General features: G+C 44.7%; 1 protein-coding gene across 1 annotated transcript in view; it reads right to left on the bottom strand.

Annotated features, from left to right (window-relative positions):
- DOCK5 (dedicator of cytokinesis 5) overlaps positions 1–17028 on the bottom strand; it is a 216239-nt gene that overhangs the window by 58226 nt on the left and 140985 nt on the right. Inside the window, exons 20-27 of the mRNA XM_060102585.1 lie at positions 16894–16983; positions 15329–15429; positions 13194–13328; positions 8394–8505; positions 6328–6398; positions 5621–5727; positions 3263–3399; positions 1234–1329 (exon numbers count right to left, since the gene is read on the bottom strand). Coding sequence (XP_059958568.1) covers positions 1234–1329; positions 3263–3399; positions 5621–5727; positions 6328–6398; positions 8394–8505; positions 13194–13328; positions 15329–15429; positions 16894–16983 — 849 coding nt within the window. The remainder of the gene's footprint in view (positions 1–1233; positions 1330–3262; positions 3400–5620; positions 5728–6327; positions 6399–8393; positions 8506–13193; positions 13329–15328; positions 15430–16893; positions 16984–17028) is intronic.

Below are 17028 nucleotides of genomic sequence, written 5' to 3'. Positions count from 1 at the left end.
GATCCTCCCAGACCGGGGCATGAACCCGTATCCCCTGCATCGGCAGGCGGACTCTTAACCACTTGCGCCACCAGGGAGGCCCTCAATCACACTTTTTATCTGACATTTAATAGACATAACAGGCGGAGAGTAAGAGGCCAGGGCGACACTAGCATTTCTAACAGCATGCTAATCCCAAGTTCTTTCAACGGTTTTTCCTTGAACCACAAGGGCTGGATGGTACCACAGGGCACCGATTTATAAGCACACTAAATATCACGGGGAATATGATGCGAAGGGGAAAACTGACTTTATCAGAATTCCTCTCGTGACTACAGTGCATAGTTGGAACATAACTTGGTGAGCTGCTGGGGGTGCGCATGGCTGACAGCATGCAAGGCGCTGCCTCCAGGCTGGTTGCCCAGGGCCAAAGCCCACCTCAGTCACCTGGTGGTTGTGTAACCTTGCTCAGGTTTTTGCACGTTTCCTCATTTGCAAAATGGAGATTAGTGTGACTTTCAATGAAATATTAAGTGCTTAAGATAGTTTCTAGCACACACACAAAAATGAGTTAACAGTGACTACTACCGTGATCATCACGCTGGCTGGACATACTGATACCATTACTGTTATCATTCTAACGAAGGCAGATCCACACAAAGCATGCGTACATTGAGAATTACAACTAAACTGCTTGAGACAATAGAGGAAGTGCTAAATGTAGTCAGCTAAACCCCTAATTTTCTGCTCACCAAGGCTCATATTTTCCTGAAATAAAATATTAAGCAAATATTTAAAGAGCGTTAGGTTGAATGGGTCCCAAGTTCTCAGTCCACCTAGGGTGCCTGCACATCTCAGTGGGTCTCTGCTTTAATATATTATAAGAGGCTTTTGCTTCACCTTCCATATGAGCAATACTCCTTATGATTTGTATTGGCGAGATCCTTTCAAATTTTCCATTTGCCTCCCTTACCTCCCTGGTGGATAATTTTCCCTCAAGAGAAAATCAGCATCAGATTTACTCACAGTTATAACGAAGAGTCACTCATCCAGGGCGGGCTGTAAAGTTCTAGACCCCATTTATTTCCCGAGGGAGCTATGCCACCCAGCCCGCAGAGCAGACTGGAAACTGAGATGGGAGGGGCCTACGTGAATTTGGTCTCAAGACACTGCTCCCCAAAGCCCCCCAGTGGGCAGGTGGGATGGGACACTAAGAAGCTGTGGTGGCTGTGTGGTCCCCTGGGCGACACTCACGATGTGGGGAGACTGTCGGCTCATCCCAATCACGGTCCGGTTGATCCTTCTCAGCAGCCGTTCCATTATCAGCTGTATGTGCAGCGCCGTGGGACCCTGAAGGGGAAACAAAGGGATGGACACCACTTCTTCTGATTCAGCTTCACTTTTAAAGAAACCTCGGACTGCTGAGAGTTCTCTTTAACTCTCATTCTGGCTCTTCAGTACAAAGCAATCTCTTGTCCAAAAGGGGGAAACATTGTCACAGAACGATTCATAATGTTATTAAGGAATCTGCTGAACATAATTGGTTCTAACATTTAAAAGATGAACGTAGAGATGCAGGGGAAGAAAGCTTCTCTAATGATCCAGGTCATCTGGGCTCGCTGAGAGCTCCCTGGAGCCAGCAACTCAACAGTTTATGGGGACTCCCACTAGCACGAGGTACTCGGTCCTGATGCTGAGTAGATCAGGTTACACAGGACAATTTGGCACATGAGTGGGAAGCAAAAGGCGAAAACATGAAGTTCTTGCTACCTCCTCTCTAGGATGTAAAAAAACGAGAAACTCAAGTCAAGGAGATTGTTATGGACTGATCATTCGCATTCAAAATTCCTGTGTTGAAGCTCTAACCCCTAACGTGATGGTATTTGGAGATGGGGCTTTTGGAGATAGATAATCAGGTCATGAAGGCAGGGCCTGGGACTGCTAGGTTACTATCCTTTATAAGGAGAGACACCTGAGAGCTTGCCCTACCAAGGAAAGGCCGTGTGAGGACACAACGAGAAGGTGGCCATCTGCAGGACAAGAAGAGGGCCTCACCAGGACCCAACCATGCAGGCACCCTGACCTTGAACTTCCAAGCCCCAAGAACTATGAGAAATAAATTTCTGTTGTTTAATCCACCCAGGCTGCAGTATTTTGTTTTGGCAGCTCGAGCACACTAAGACGGGGATTTACTATTCTGACTCTGTCATGTGTGACCATGAGCAATTATTTAACTTTGTGGAGCTTCCATTTTCATAGCTGCAAGAAAAAAAATAAAAGGTCCCGTACAGGAATTAGCTGGGCTGATGCACCCAACAGTGCCTCATGAATGCTCAGTCTTTCTTTCTCCTCCTTTCTCTTCTTGTGGTTTGATGCTATACTCCTTCAGCTCCAACTTATCAATATTCAAGTTGCCTTTTCAAAGCCTTTACCCACTATTGCTTCTTGACAGATATTCGAATCTCCTGCTTAATGCTTCAAACAACTAGATCACTGCTACTTATGTAATTTTATTAAAACACCAAGTATCGTTAGTGTCCCCCCTCTCCCACCCTTCCTTCTTTCCTTCCTTGCTTTTTATTACTTCTCTGCTTGCTTCCTATTTCTTTAAATGAAAGTGAGTCATAACACCTGCCTCTCTGTAGGAACATGGGTGCCGTGTAGCCATCATGGCGGGTAGCGACTATGGTTTGTCTTCGACTGGAAACATTCTGCAAAGTTCTCCAGTCTCTTGAGTGGAGGTTATGACAGGTCTATCTCTACAACATGGAAAATCCAGGCAGTGTGGCCCCAGGTTTTTTTGAGGGGGAGGAGATGAGGTGAGATTAAAAAAGAAAAAAACCACATCATTCCTACTAGGCTCCAGAAGGAAGGATCAGTTTCAGAGAGAACATAAAATGAGAACTTCTCAGAAGCTCCGGTACATCTACAATAGTGCTGTCAGGTATCGGAGGTATAAGAGGGTAGAGGTTTCTACCTAACAAGCCTAAACAGTGCTCTGGATCTGAAAAGTCCTCAGCAGGATCTCAGTGATGGGCAAACTGGGCCAATCAGGAAAATCAGCCAGTAGCAGCCCCAGCAGTAGGTGGATCTCCCTGGACCTAGATTTGCATGACAGATTCTAGCCGGGAGAAGCCTCTCTAAACACCTCTAAAATGGGTGCAGCCTGCCCCAGTGCCCAGGTTCTCAACTGCCTGGGACTAGGAGAGCCGTGCAGTGGTTCCTGTCCCAGGCCATGGGACCAGTGTACGCTCTGCTCTGCATCAGCAGCTCTTTGACTCACCACATCCTTCCTGTCCAGAACTTCCAGGAGGTAGCTCAGAAGCTGCGAGCTGGCCTCATGGTCAGGCTTGCTGGAGTTGTCGTCTAATTGGCCGCTGAGCTGGTCTATCAGCAGAGGCAACAACACGTCTCTGCACTCTGAGGGGGAAAATGCAGACCACTCACCAGCTGTAGGAGCACCCCCGCCAACTGCCTGGCTCCTTCCTGCAACTCCCTCTCTGCCTGTCCCCCCAGCTCCCAGCTCTGCACTCAGCCCTGCAGGGGCTCCTCCAGGCCACTGAGGAGCATGTGGTTTTAGGCACGGAACGTTAGCCCTGTACCTTGACCTTAAAAACAAAGAAAATCCCACCTATTGTGGGTCCATGTAGGCAAATGTTTAAAGTATTTAACAATTTCTTTAGCTTTTAAAAAAAAAAAAAAAAGGCCAACTTGGGAATTCCCCGGCCGTCCAGTGGTTAGGACTCCGTGCTTCCACTGCAGGGGGCACGGGTTCTATCCCTGGTCAGGGAAGTAAGATCCCACAAGCTGCACAGCGCACCCCCCCCCAAAAAAGCTAACTTGATACTTGCAAGCTAAGTAATATGAAACTAATAAACTAAGCAAGGTATATGATTTTAATTTTTTTGAAACGTTTCACCTAATGGAGAAAATGTACTCGAAAATTTCTATAAATACTGAGCTCCACCAGCACATCTCAGTGTTTCACAGACATTCTGTTCATGCTTTCGCAGGCACGTGGACTTCATAAAGTAAGGTATTATCTTCCTTCTGAGATCTTCACATGATAAAATATCATTCTGATGAGTCCAGACATTCTGGGCACTAACAGAAATGACTGTGAATGGTGATAATACTTCCTCTGTTGGAACCTTCCAGGGCATCCTTGCTCTTCTGCTCAAAGAACGCATCTTTATTGTCTCATTTATGGTTTATGCATCCTTCGAGGCAGAGGGAATCACAGCGTAGTAAGAGGTTGACTAGTATTAAGTTTTCCACTTAAGAGCGCTCACTAGCTTTCTGCACTCCCCCTGACTGGGTCTTTGGAACAGCTGAAATGTCTAAGCACAAATTCTGAGGCTCAGAAAAGGTCAGAGCCAAAAGACATGCTGATATGATCTAGTTCAAGTCCATCCTTCCACAGAAACAGAAGCTGAGACTTAGAGAAGGTCCCTCATTCGTCCAAAGTTACATAACTAGCCAGGGGCAAGGCTAGAAGGGTTCTCCCACCAACAACCCCCTCAACTTTTCCTATTTCTGAGGTGTCCTGCCAGTCCTCAGACCCTCCAGCCAATACACACAGCATGAGTCACCCTCTGGGGCTCCCTGACCTGGTGGTGGCTTCAAAAGAAACTCTCACAGCTGCCCCACCCTACCAAGTCTTGGGTTTACTGGGAAAGAACCAGGTATTGGACCTCTTTCCCATGTCAACTTTGGGACAGGAACACAGTGATTTCCACCTGGTGGCTATGTGCTTGACTCTAGTTACAAAATGAAGAGTCTTTTGTCAGTGTAAGAGTGTTCTCCTCTCTGCTCCTAGCAGTATGATGGTAGTCTGGCTCTCCTACAGCTCCTCGCAAAACCTCTCTGATTTATAGTGATTGCCAATTTCCATGGTGTAATCCTTCTGCCACGGTCACTCTTCAGCCACTAAGATGACATGACTGGGCATGGAGTCGAGAAGAGATGTGCATGACCAGCTCTGCTGAGCCAGTATAAGTGGCATGCAGTCCATCACTGCCCTACAGCATCATGGCATCACTGCCTGCCCCAGCCCCTGGTTACTGACGTTATACTCTAAGTCAAAGGAGATGCATTTGTTTAAAAGGACCGTCTTTACTGCTTGTCTATTACTTTATGGGGTTCCTATTTTGAGGACAAAGTTTGCTAATTAATGAAACACGACTTCAAATTAAAGATGAAAGAACACATGGGGGCTTCCCTGGTGGCGCAGTGGTTGAGAGTCCACCTGCCGATGCAGGGGACACGGGTTCGTGCCCCAGTCTGGGAGGATCCCACGTGCCGCGGAGCAGCTGGGCCCGTGAGTCATGGCCGCTGGGTCTGTGCGTCTGGAGTCTGTGCTCCGCAACGGGAGAGGCCACAACGGTGAGAGGCCCGCGTACCGCAAAAAAAATAAAAATAAAAACAAAAAAGAACACATGATTTTGCTTTTTCAGGAACTATGGGAATGCTGAACTGATTTCACCTTCTCCTTAAAACTGGTTTCCTAGGAGGTCCTCAAGTACCAGCAAACGATTGGCAAGGACATTATTGACATTTAAAAAAAAAAAAAAGGCAGTGTTGGCTGAAGAAGACAGAAGACTGGGATTTCTGTAAGCAGCAGTTTTTGGTGGAGACTCACCCGACTGCCGGAAAAGATGGCTCTCTACTATCTTGGTCATGCAGTTCAGTTTCTGGCGAACTAACTGGTTGTCGGGGATGCTCTGAATGAACTTGCAGAAGAGCACGCTGCAAGAGAAACCCCAGTAGTCACTGTTTTTATTCTGCCGAGTTCAAGGGAGCGTTACGCTCTTCCCCTCTACTGGGAAATTATTTGTGCGTGGACAGGTTTACCTGGAATTCTCTCCACCATGACCTGAGAGTCTGTCTCTAGGAAGCAAAGGAGAGGCTGTATTCTGTTCTCACTCCAGGGCTCAGCCTGGGAGCTAAGTCAGCCTCAACTGGCAAATTAGTCAGGTCCATCACTGCTTGACAGACCTACCTTCACCCTCAATTTCTGCAGAAGTCTTTTCGGGCTACCTCCACCCCAGTGTCAATCACCATCTGACTCAGCACTTCGGGGGTACTTAGGTATAGGGCTGGAAGCATATTATTATGTACTTTTTTCTGTAGTTAATTTTATGTCTGTGTGTCTTGTTTCCCTGGAGAGAGTGCAAAACTCTCTGAGGGACTGGCTTTGTGTCTTCTTTTATGGCTTCCACAGAACTGAGCACAAAAAGGTGTTCGGTCAATACGTGTTAGAAGAATCACAGCATGTGTAGCCGCCTAAGCTCAAGCCAGCAGGGGAACTGCTTCTCTGTTAAGAAACAAAAGTTTTTGGCTATTTACCTGAGCTCAACTGGATCGAACACGAGTTTGACGTCATTAATGATGCTAGGAAGGTACTTCAAGGCTGCCCCCTGCAAGAAAAACACCGAAGGCATATTCAGTTGCCAAGCAGGACAAATAGAATTTCCTACTTGATCCCAGGAAGAAACGACTGATGCTGGGATCCTGAACAGGGAACTGGACACAGACACTCTTGCAATGAAGAAGAAAGCTGATGTTGCTCTACACGATCTCCCAAGATCTTTTTCCTGAAAAGTCCAGAGGCACAGCTTTCTGCCCTCACCACCCAAGAGCCACTGTCCATTTAGAATTCAGTTTTCTACCCAAGGAAGTAGTTAAAATCTTGACATCTCCCTCACAAAGTTGCCCTAGAGAGCAAAAAATAAAGCTCGAACTTGAGTCTTTAGGGATTACATATTTTACCTCAAAAAACTGATAATGATGAAGAGGATGGGGACGATGGACTTCTGGGAGGAAGGAGAGCCCTAAGAATAAAGCCTGTTGCTTGAATCATCATCAGGATCAACTGGCTGAATTCACAGGGTCCAGAAATGCCATTCAAGGGACGTCTAAAAGGGTAGTTGGTCATCTTTGGTGAAACGTCCATCTAGGTCTTCTGCCCATTTTTTGATTGGGGTGTTTGTTTTTCTGATATTGAGTTGTATGCGCTGTCTGTATATTTTGGAAATGAACCCCTTGTTGGTCGCACTGTTTGCAAATATTTTCTCCTAGTCTGTGGGTTATCTTTTCATTTTCTTTATGGTTTCCTTTGCTGTGAAAAAGCTTTTAAGTTTGATTAGGTCCCATTTGTTTATTTTTGCTTTTATTTCATTTGCCTTGGGAGACTGATCTAAGAAAATATTGCTACAATTTATGTCAGAATGTTTGGGCTATGTTCTCTTCTAGGAGTTTTACGGTGTCACAGATTATATTTAGGTCTTTAAAACAGGCACATGAAAAGATGCTCAACATCGCTAATTATTAGAGAAAACCAAATCAAAGCTACAATGAGGTATGACCTCACACCGGTCAGAATGGCCATGATCAAAGAGTTTACAAATAATAAGTGCTGGAGAGGACGTGGAGAAAAGCGAACCCTCTTACACTGTTGGTGGGAATGTAAATTGGTGGAGCCAATTTTTATGGAAAACAGTATGGAGGTCCCTTAAAAAACTAAAAATAGAGTTACCATATGATCCAGCAATCCTAATCCTGGGCATATATCCAGAAAAGATGAAAACTCTAATTTAAAAGATACAGACACCCCAATGTTCAGAGCAGCACTATTTACAATAGCCAGGACATGGAAGCGACCTAAATGTCCATTGACAGGTGAATGGATAAAGATGTGGTATATATACACAATAGAACACTCCAGAGCAGTAAAAAAGAATGAAATAATGCCATGTGCAGCAACGTGGATAGACCCAGAGATTATCATACTAAGCAAAGTCAGGAAGAGAAAGACAAATACCATATGATATCACTTATACGTGGAATCTAAAAAATAATACAAATAAATTTATTTATAAAACAGAAACAGACTCACAGACATAGAAAACAACCTTATGGTTACCAAAGGGGAGGAGAAGGGAGGGATAAATTAGGAGGATGAGATTAACAGATATACACCACTGTGTATAAAATAGATAAACAACAAGGATTAGTAAGGATTAGTATAGCATAGGGAACTATATTCGATATCTTGTAATAACTTATAATGAAAAGAATTTAATATATATATATATACACACACACATATATATATTTGAATCACTTTGCTGTACACCAGAAACTAACACAGTATTGTAAATCAAATATACTTCAATAAAAATAAATAAATAAATAAATAGCTTGTCTTTGGCAAACCAACATTTGAAAATACAAATGTACATAAAAGTTAAAACAAAGGGCTTTCCTTTTACTTTCTATAAGTCATTCTAAAATTAACAAGTTTTCCACAAACTAACTAGGATTCATTTTCTTTCATCTCCCACCATGGCCAGTTCTATGTTGCCCCAGAACATTCTCACCGAGAGCATTAAGAGTTATTCATTCAAGCTGACCTTGATCTTGACAGCTTCCTCCAGAGGCCTGTCCATCAGCATATTGAAAGAGAGAAATAACTGGCGGATTGAATTACTAAATTCATCTCCATCTTCACTTTGGCCATAAAATCTTCAGAGAAAAAAGAGAAGGCGGGAAAAAAAAAAAAGAGAAGGGGGTCAGATTCTCCATCTTTAAAAGAAGTTTTCCAACAGATCTGTTGCCTACACAATGCTGGAGGCCCGTGCCTCACTGGTCACCTCTTTACCCATGCCCAGAGGAGTCACACGTGCTCTTAGGTGGTTCAGGAAGGGGCCCCGTAGCTGGGAAGTTATCCCCACCTGGACAAAAGGAAGGTAGCGATTTGTACATAGAGTCCTTCAACAGAGCTCTCCCACTGGCCCCCTGAAGCTGTCTGAAGGCCAGTCTTGGTGATGTCCTCCATCCTAGTGGCGTGTGGGCATTTCTGGCACAGAGAGGGGAATGGCTGGAAGCAGCTTTGCCTCAAGTAGCAGATAAGTCCTGCATGCAAACCTACCGTCCTCAGCTCATTAGCAGAATGTCCAGCAAGCAGGGGACTCCCCGCCCAGCTACCTTTCCTGACAGCCCAGTCCCGCCACCTCCACGCCTCCCCTCCTGCCACTCCCTCCTCTTCTAATCTTTGTGTCTAATACCTCTGCCATTTGAATCATTCTGTCTCACCGCAACAAGCCCTGATCATTTGCGTTCAAGTTTCAGACAAGGGGTAGAGAAGCTGCTCAACCCAGAAACGTTCTGAGCCCAACCCAGTCTGCCAGTCCAGTTAGCATCCTTCTATCCACTGAACTGGCCATGCTGGTGCCGACCTGCCTCTAGGACAGGGTCCTCCCAGGACACGGGCTGCCATAGTCTTTGCTTATTCATGCTTGTTTGATTAAAGTACGCTATCAACTGAAAGGTTGGTTCTTTCTCATAAGTAGAATTCAGAAGGTCTTTGGCCTATTTCTCAGAAACACAAAAGTCCCCAAATTGTAGTCCAAGTGCATTTACACTGGGTGGCAATCTTACCACCAACTGTCAAGAGTAGGGATGGTTTGAACTTAGAATTTTATACACACACTCAAATACATACCTACACGCATATACATATTTACATTAGTCTCCTCTGTTCACCTATAACTTATATGGTACTCATGGAATATGAAATTCTCAGAAAATTATTCAATCAGAGGGTTTCTGCTAATCCTCAATTCATCCATTTTGCAGAACTTAGAAAAGAACTTTATTTGCAATTTAGTCCACAAAGTATATCAAAATTAACATACCCAGAACAGAACTCACTTGATTTTCCTGTTCATCTTTAAATAGCCCACGTCTTGGCAAACAGCACCCCAAACCTAGAAGTTATTGACAGTTCTTCCCTTTCTCCCATTCTCCCACCAAATCTAACAGCAAGTCCTATTATCTCTTCCCGCTAAATCAGTCCACTCTCTGCATCTCCTCAGAGACAAAGCCACCGTATCTCACATCTGAACTATAACAGCCTATTAAGTGGTCACCCAGGTTTCACTCTTAACCCGATAATCCACTTTCCACCCAAGAGATGAGATGATTATGTAAAATGTAAGCCAGATTCCACTACTTCTCTAACTGAAACCCTTCAGTGGCTTCCCGTGACACCTGGAATGAAATCCGAACTCCTGGCTGTGACCTAGAAGGCCCCCATCACGCACCTGCCTGCCAGGCTCCGTCCTCCCATTCCCAGTCTCCATGGTCCAGCAACACTGGCTTCTCTTGATTCTTCAGCTGTTCCTGCTCACTGCACTTCTCTTCCCTGAGATCTTCAGAGGCCATCTCCTCATCTTTCAGTCTCAACTCAAACCCCAGCTCCTGGAGAGGCCTCTCCCACTAGCTCAGCTCAGGGAGCCTTCCCTGGTCACTGTCACATCCACATCTTCCCTCCTAGCTCTTATCCATCTGAGATGATCTTGTGGGTTTCTTTCTTTATTATATGCCTCCCTGGCCTCGATGTAACCCACAAGCACCATCAGAGCAGGAACCTTATCTCATCTGCTAGATCCCCAGATCTAGGGCTAGGAGGGAAGACGTTGATATGACAGTGACCAGGGAAGGTTGTTTGAGCCGAGCTGGTGGGAGAGGCCTCTCGGGAACTGGCATCTGAGTTGAGGCTGAAAGATGAGGAGGTGGCCTCTGAAGATCTCAGGGGAGAGAAGTGCAGTGAGCAGGAACAGCTAAGGCAAGCGCCCTGGGGGGGCGCCGAAGGGTGTGTGGGAGGAATCAAGAGAAACCAATGTTGCTGGAGGGCCTAGAGCAACACCTGGCACCCTATCGCTGTGACTTTAAAAAAGGGACTAATATGACTGAGCTTCTCAATGTCCTATTGTGTCTATCAAATCCGAGCAATCAGAGAATGAAGACTACCAGACTCTCTATCCCAGATCAAGCTCTTCTTTAGAATGAGAAAACATCAGGGGGAAAAATAACCGCAAACAGGCCATTAGGGACCAAGTTCAACACAGCCGCTCTCTTAGTTCATCTCATGGGTTAATTAACTTGGCTTTTCCATTGTTATCATGCAATCTGACGGTGAAAATGATGGCCCAGATGCAATGCAACATTATGAAGGGTAAAAGAGCCAGTGGATCATAAGTGGAAAATACTTTAAAATTTTCCTCAATTAAGGTTTTTTCTTTTTATGTTTTTTTGTTTGTTTGGCCATGCCCCGTGGCATGCAGGATCTTAGTTCCCCAACCAGGGATCGAACCCGTTCCCCCTGCAGTGGAAGCGCAGAGTCTTAATCACTGGACTGCCAGGGAAGTCCCTCTTTCTATGTTTTTATGAGGATCTTTATTGCTGGACATCAGGGTTTGCTATACAAACTTTTAGGTAAGGGAATGTTCCCTCTGTAGGACACCCTAACTGAATATGTGGAAATTCAACATAATTACAAAACACAAAGATCCAACTATAAAAGACGCCCTGGAGAGAAGCGGAGACTACAGAGGCTGTGTATATGCTCTGAGTTGGGTGAACACTGCCTGCTTCTACTAGGGAAGGAGGAGCTGTCATTCGTCCAACTCAACTTTTAAGTCACTGAACATGTTTAAAGACCATAAAAATGTACAAATTCATTGTAGAAACTTTAAAAATGCAGAAAGGAGGGCTTCCCTGGTGGCACAGTGGTTGAGAGTCCGCCTGCCGATGCAGGGGACACGGGTTTGTGCCCCGGTCCGGGAAGATCCCACATGCCGCGGAGCAGCTAGGCCCGTGAGCCATGGCTGCTGAGCCTGTGCATCCGGAGCCTGTGCTCCGCAACGGGAGAGGCCACAACAGTGAGAGGCCCGCGTACCGCAAAAAAAAAAAAAAAAAAATGCAGAAAGGAGAAAAACTAAACCTTCTTAAAGCCCTCTCATCTACAGTTTACTCATATCTAACCAGTGTCCAATCCTGAAATATTTTTGAAATGAGATCATATTACACTTATGTCTTCTACCTTAGTTTTATTATTTAAGAACCTATCAGGGTTATCCTACCTCGTTAACATACCCTACATTTGAAAGGGCTGAATGTACATACTTTAACATTCCTTTTTGTTTATACCTGATGGATTTTTTTCCATTAGATAGATTTTTAGATGGGGTTATTACTGGACAAATGTGATATCTTCCTTTGCTGTGTGTGTGTGTCTGTGTGTTTGATTTTTATTCACAGTGCCAAATTTCTGTCCTTAAGAAGTTATCTTCCTATCAGCAATAGAACACAGGGCCAATTTTTGTCCAATCTCACCAAAGGATAAAGATTTTTCATCGTTATCAAATGTGCAGGTAAAGACGGTGTGTGTGTATCGCATTTTAATAGTATAAATTTCTTTTTAAATTTCAGCATTTGAAGTTTTCTTTTGTAAATTATGTTTTTATTTTGTAGTATGGATATTTACCATTTTTTAGTTGATTTTTAAGAGCCTTTAATTAGTAAATCTACTGACCTTTGAACTGTACTATAAGTTACAAGCTTTTTTTCCATGTTAATTGTTTGCCTTTAATTTTATGATTTTTTTAAAAACGCAAAGTTAAAAAAATACACATGCTCAAATCACAGGCTTGAAATCCTCTTACCTACAGCTTTACTCGTATTAACATATTAGCACGTTATCTATCTAGTTTCCAAACCTGCCTTAGAAAAATATTTTAACAGTTTGGAAATCCAGCTATTATTAAAGGGTAGAGATGGCACTGGAGCTGTGGGCATTCCCAGAAAAGTTATTTCCTCAATCTTGACTTCTATTGTTTTTGATGGAACGATTATTCTAGAAATCCAAACCGGGAATTATCGTATCTCTGGGGCTTAGTTTTCCCAGGTACCTAAGCCTGGTGTCAGCAAAGAAGCACACACCTCAGGAAACACCTCCTCCAAACAACTGTCACTACTGTCCATCCACTCCCAACAACAGCTCACGATCCTAGATGCATACACCCAACATCATCATGAAGCCCGTTGCTGTATTAAATACAATCTCATCACAGGAACCTGACTTCCTCGTTATTGTCACCAACAAAGACTTTCAGTAAGTTGCACATTGTAGTCACCTGCATTCCTAAGTCCTGCTGTCACTACTGCCCTAGAAATTCTGCGGATCCAGAAGGACGTCACATGAACCTTCTTTAACGGTTGCGTAGTCCACCCTCACCTTCACCCTGCAGTTCTGAAATTTGGCAGTTCCATGACCCAGCTGCTCACAGCTGAACATGAGCATAAGGATTAAGGAAAACTATGGGGAGAGAGGATGGACAGCATCAACACTGTATTGCAGTCACCATTACCTCAAGTAGAGTACTCTAGATTGGATGATGAACCTAAACAAGTACTTTAAGGCTTTCAAAGAAGCAAAACGCAATTCCGTCTTGCTGCAGTCATCTGCATTCGCCACGTAAAAGTTCAGTACCTTGGAGAGTTTCCTGAAAAGGACAAGAAGAAGAAAAAGGTCAATGGGGCAAAGTGGTACTCTGGGGTTTGGAGTATGCTATATAGAAGGGAACTTGGCCTCCTGGGGAAGTAGAAATCACAACTATAGGAATTATTTCTTCTAGGATATGCCCTGAACAGGGACGTTAACTCCTTCGTAGTTTAGTTTTCTCATTGCGGTCTAGGCTTGGAGCTTCCCTTCTGCTTAGAAATAAGGGATGATTTCTTTCCCTTTGCAGGACTTTAAAAAATGATCAAGAAATCAAAGAGTTGAAGGGACTCGAATCATGAGTATATTTTAATCTCTAGCATGCTATACAGACATGTTCAGGTGTTTCTGTAAGGGAGGGACTGTCTGCCAAAGGTAGTCACCTTAAAAGCAGTCTAATTTCCTCCAGTCTGCCCCAGCTGTTTGGGATCCATAAACTGGAGCCAGATGGAAACTTTACTGAGTGTGGGAAGAAGAGGAATCCATGGTTCTGAGCATCTGAACACATGAAACTGCTCTGGGATTTTTAGGTTGTTCTCTGTGTCGTTCCAGAGTCTTTGGACTAGGTGTTGTCGTAACCTTGGGCGATCTCACATTTTTGAGGGCACTGATATTTTGAACTTTCCTTCTGGGAATCTCTGAGTTTTCCTAATATTAAGAAAAATTCACAGGAATCATGTGGAATTGATCCATTCTTGCAAATAAACCCAGATTACCAGAAACACACCACCTGGAGTGTTGCATCTGGCTCTGTGTAATAAAGACCCAATGATAGGATTTCATCTCTTGTAGCTGCTGCCGACTTAGAAAGTGAAGCTATAGAGTGGAAAGAGCCCTATCCCTGGTGTATCTGCTGCTTCCCGCAACCCAGGGGGCATTACATCCATTGTGTTAATTGGGGATTATGCTACATGACACCTCTTCTAGGTCACTTATGTTTTATTACATTTCTGGACCTTTATGCAAATAAAACTGAGAACTTTCTTGATTAGTTCAGAAAAAGCCACGAGGGATCAATAATCTGAATGACAGAACAGGTCAGCAGCCCTTGGCATGACCTGGCATAAGCCACTGTCAGAAAGATCTTTGCCATCTCAACTCTGTTCCAGTCACTGTCACGTTGCTCTGCACAAAAACCAGAATGCAAGGCGCGGGGTGACAGGCCACATCCAAGGGCATGAGGAGCTGAGTGCTGCAAGGCAAAGCTCAGAGTGAGCATTAGTCAGGGGCTCACAAACCAAAGATAGAAAGAAGGCTGCACTTTGGGGGCTTCTCTGGTGGCGCAGTGGTTGAGAGTCCGCCTGCCGATGCAGGGGACACGGGTTCGTGCGCCGGTCTAGGAAGATCCCACATGCCGCGGAGCGGCTGGGCCCGTGAGCCATGGCCGCTGAGCCTGCGCGTCCGGAGCGGGTGTTCCGCAACGGGAGAGGCCACAACAGTGAGAGGCCTGTGTACCGCAAAAAAAAAAAAAAAAAAAAAAAAAGAAGGCTGCACTTTGGAAAAGGTGGAGACCATCCCCTCTTACGTAAAAGAAAAAAAATTAAATCTTCTCATAACCTGTAAGTAATAAATTCTACAAAGCACTTGCGGTGTACAGTTGAGGGAATGACCCTCAGTTCTATCACGTCGTCCTGCTTCATCCTCTGTTTGATCCCACGGGGGCCTCATGCCGATCCCACTGACACCCACCTCCGAAGATCCTGGATTGGGTCCTCCGTCCTGCACTGTGCTCCTAACAGCTTCAACGCCTCACCTATAGATGCTCTGGATTCTTAAAGAAGTACAGCCTTATCTCTTCCGTAACTTCCCAGAAAGCAGGGCCTGAATGTAATCCCTTTGCCATGGTTAGAATAGTTAGATGGTTCCCACTTTCCCCGGGGTAGCTTGGAACAAGGTTCGAGGCAAGGGTACTCAGCTCACATCCCTCTGGTTTCTCAACAACCTGGTCCCAAGAGCACAAACCCGACCATCCAGCCACAAGCCCTGCCCAGGCCTGGTACTTACACATAGGCCAGAGTGGCACTGAAGTGCTTGTAAATGTAGGTCTCCAGGACGGGGTTGAAATGCTGGAACTTGATGTCGCCTATCAGTGAAATAATAAACACCTGCCAAAGGTGAAAAACATAAATAGCAGCATAGCACAACCCCCGGCATTCTGTCAACAAGCTGGGGCTGAACGTCTGGAGCCTTCTTTTCCTTCTTGATCATTATGGGAGCATTCCCATGGTACTATTCCAGAGCTGAGGTCAAGTCTTGGGGTTTCTTTTTATTTAATACAACAGAGAGAGACCACTAAGTGTCAGGCACTGTGCTAAATGCTGTGAGGAAACCAGTACAAGCCAGCACCCCTAGCCTCGGAGAGCTGATGGCCTCAGAGAGAGGGCAGTGCACAGGTAACCAAGTCGGGGAAGAAAATGGGATGAGAGGGGGAAGGGTGTGGGGAAGGGTTTCCCATGGGAAGAGTAAACACTAACCCAAGGGTGCAGCTAATGAAATACTCCAGGAAATGCTCCAGGACATCTGTCTCCTCAGTGCAGTGTGGGTGCCCCTAATAACTGAAGTCACCAGACTTTTGAGTCTCAATTTTCTGCTTATGTTAACTCTTGTCACTACCGGACACAGAATCTACTGATACAAATAACCACTTTGCACCTACTTGTGATAGAACAGAGCAAAAGAAGGGGCACCTGGGACTTCCACACATGCCCTCCCATGGGAATCTATCTCCAGACCTTCTCCCATGGAGTCATTACCATAGACTCTCTTGCCCATAAACCTGGCCAGGTGTGATCGCAGCTGGGGGCATTTCTCTCTTTGTCTTACATCCTTAAGTGTCAACATCCTAAACTCTTCTTGAGTCTACCAGTCTCTCCAAGTTGATGAATGACCTGAAGCTGCAATTTACCTTCCTCCTTCTTTGCTGCAACATTCAGGGAAAACTCTGCCCTGAACTTTAACCCCAACAATCAGAAAACGATGCTTAGTTTGGATGTGTCAGCTTCCGCCACTCCACTGCCATCTCTGACCTTCCCAGAGTCCGATATCCCCTCTCCTTCTTTGGATTTCCGGTCTTGGAATGGGTTGCATGTTTTAGTACTTTGTGTGACCATTTGAATTGTCTGCTGGGTTGCGTATTGTACGTAATGAGACCGAGACTCATCTCTGACTTGCAAATTCACTCTCCCGGGCAAGAACGCACAAGGACATGCATACACAACCAACCACCATCGTCTTTGTTAACGGTACCTCCTGGTTTAGGACCAGACAATTTTAAAGCGAGTTAAAGGGATTCCTGATTTCAAATGTAATAAAACAGCCTGTTTTCCCTAATGAGAAGGAGAAAGCTTATCAAAAGAGAAGATATAACAGGACACAAAGCCATAAACGTCTTGACTCTAAGTCAATTGTATCTAATGTTACTTGTGGGAATGTAGCCTCGAGAAATCCTCAGAAAAATGTATACAAATACATATGCAGGAGCCTACGCATCACCATTATTTATAATACTGAACTATCAAAAACCACACAGTTGTGAGAACAAACGCTAGATAATATGTGTAACTGCTTACCAGTGCATCAAACACAAGGAAGTCATATGTTTCATCGTCTGACATTTCCATCATTATGTTAAAAAGTGCGTCTAGCGTATCTTGCAAAAACTGAAGAAAAACAGAGAGGGGATAATTAGGTTTAACAGAATAGGT

The sequence above is a fragment of the Mesoplodon densirostris genome, chromosome 6 (assembly GCF_025265405.1).
Source record: "Mesoplodon densirostris isolate mMesDen1 chromosome 6, mMesDen1 primary haplotype, whole genome shotgun sequence".
Lineage (NCBI taxonomy): Eukaryota > Metazoa > Chordata > Mammalia > Artiodactyla > Ziphiidae > Mesoplodon > Mesoplodon densirostris.
Note: the sequence above shows the minus strand (reverse complement) of the source record. Positions and strands in the feature narration are given on the sequence as shown.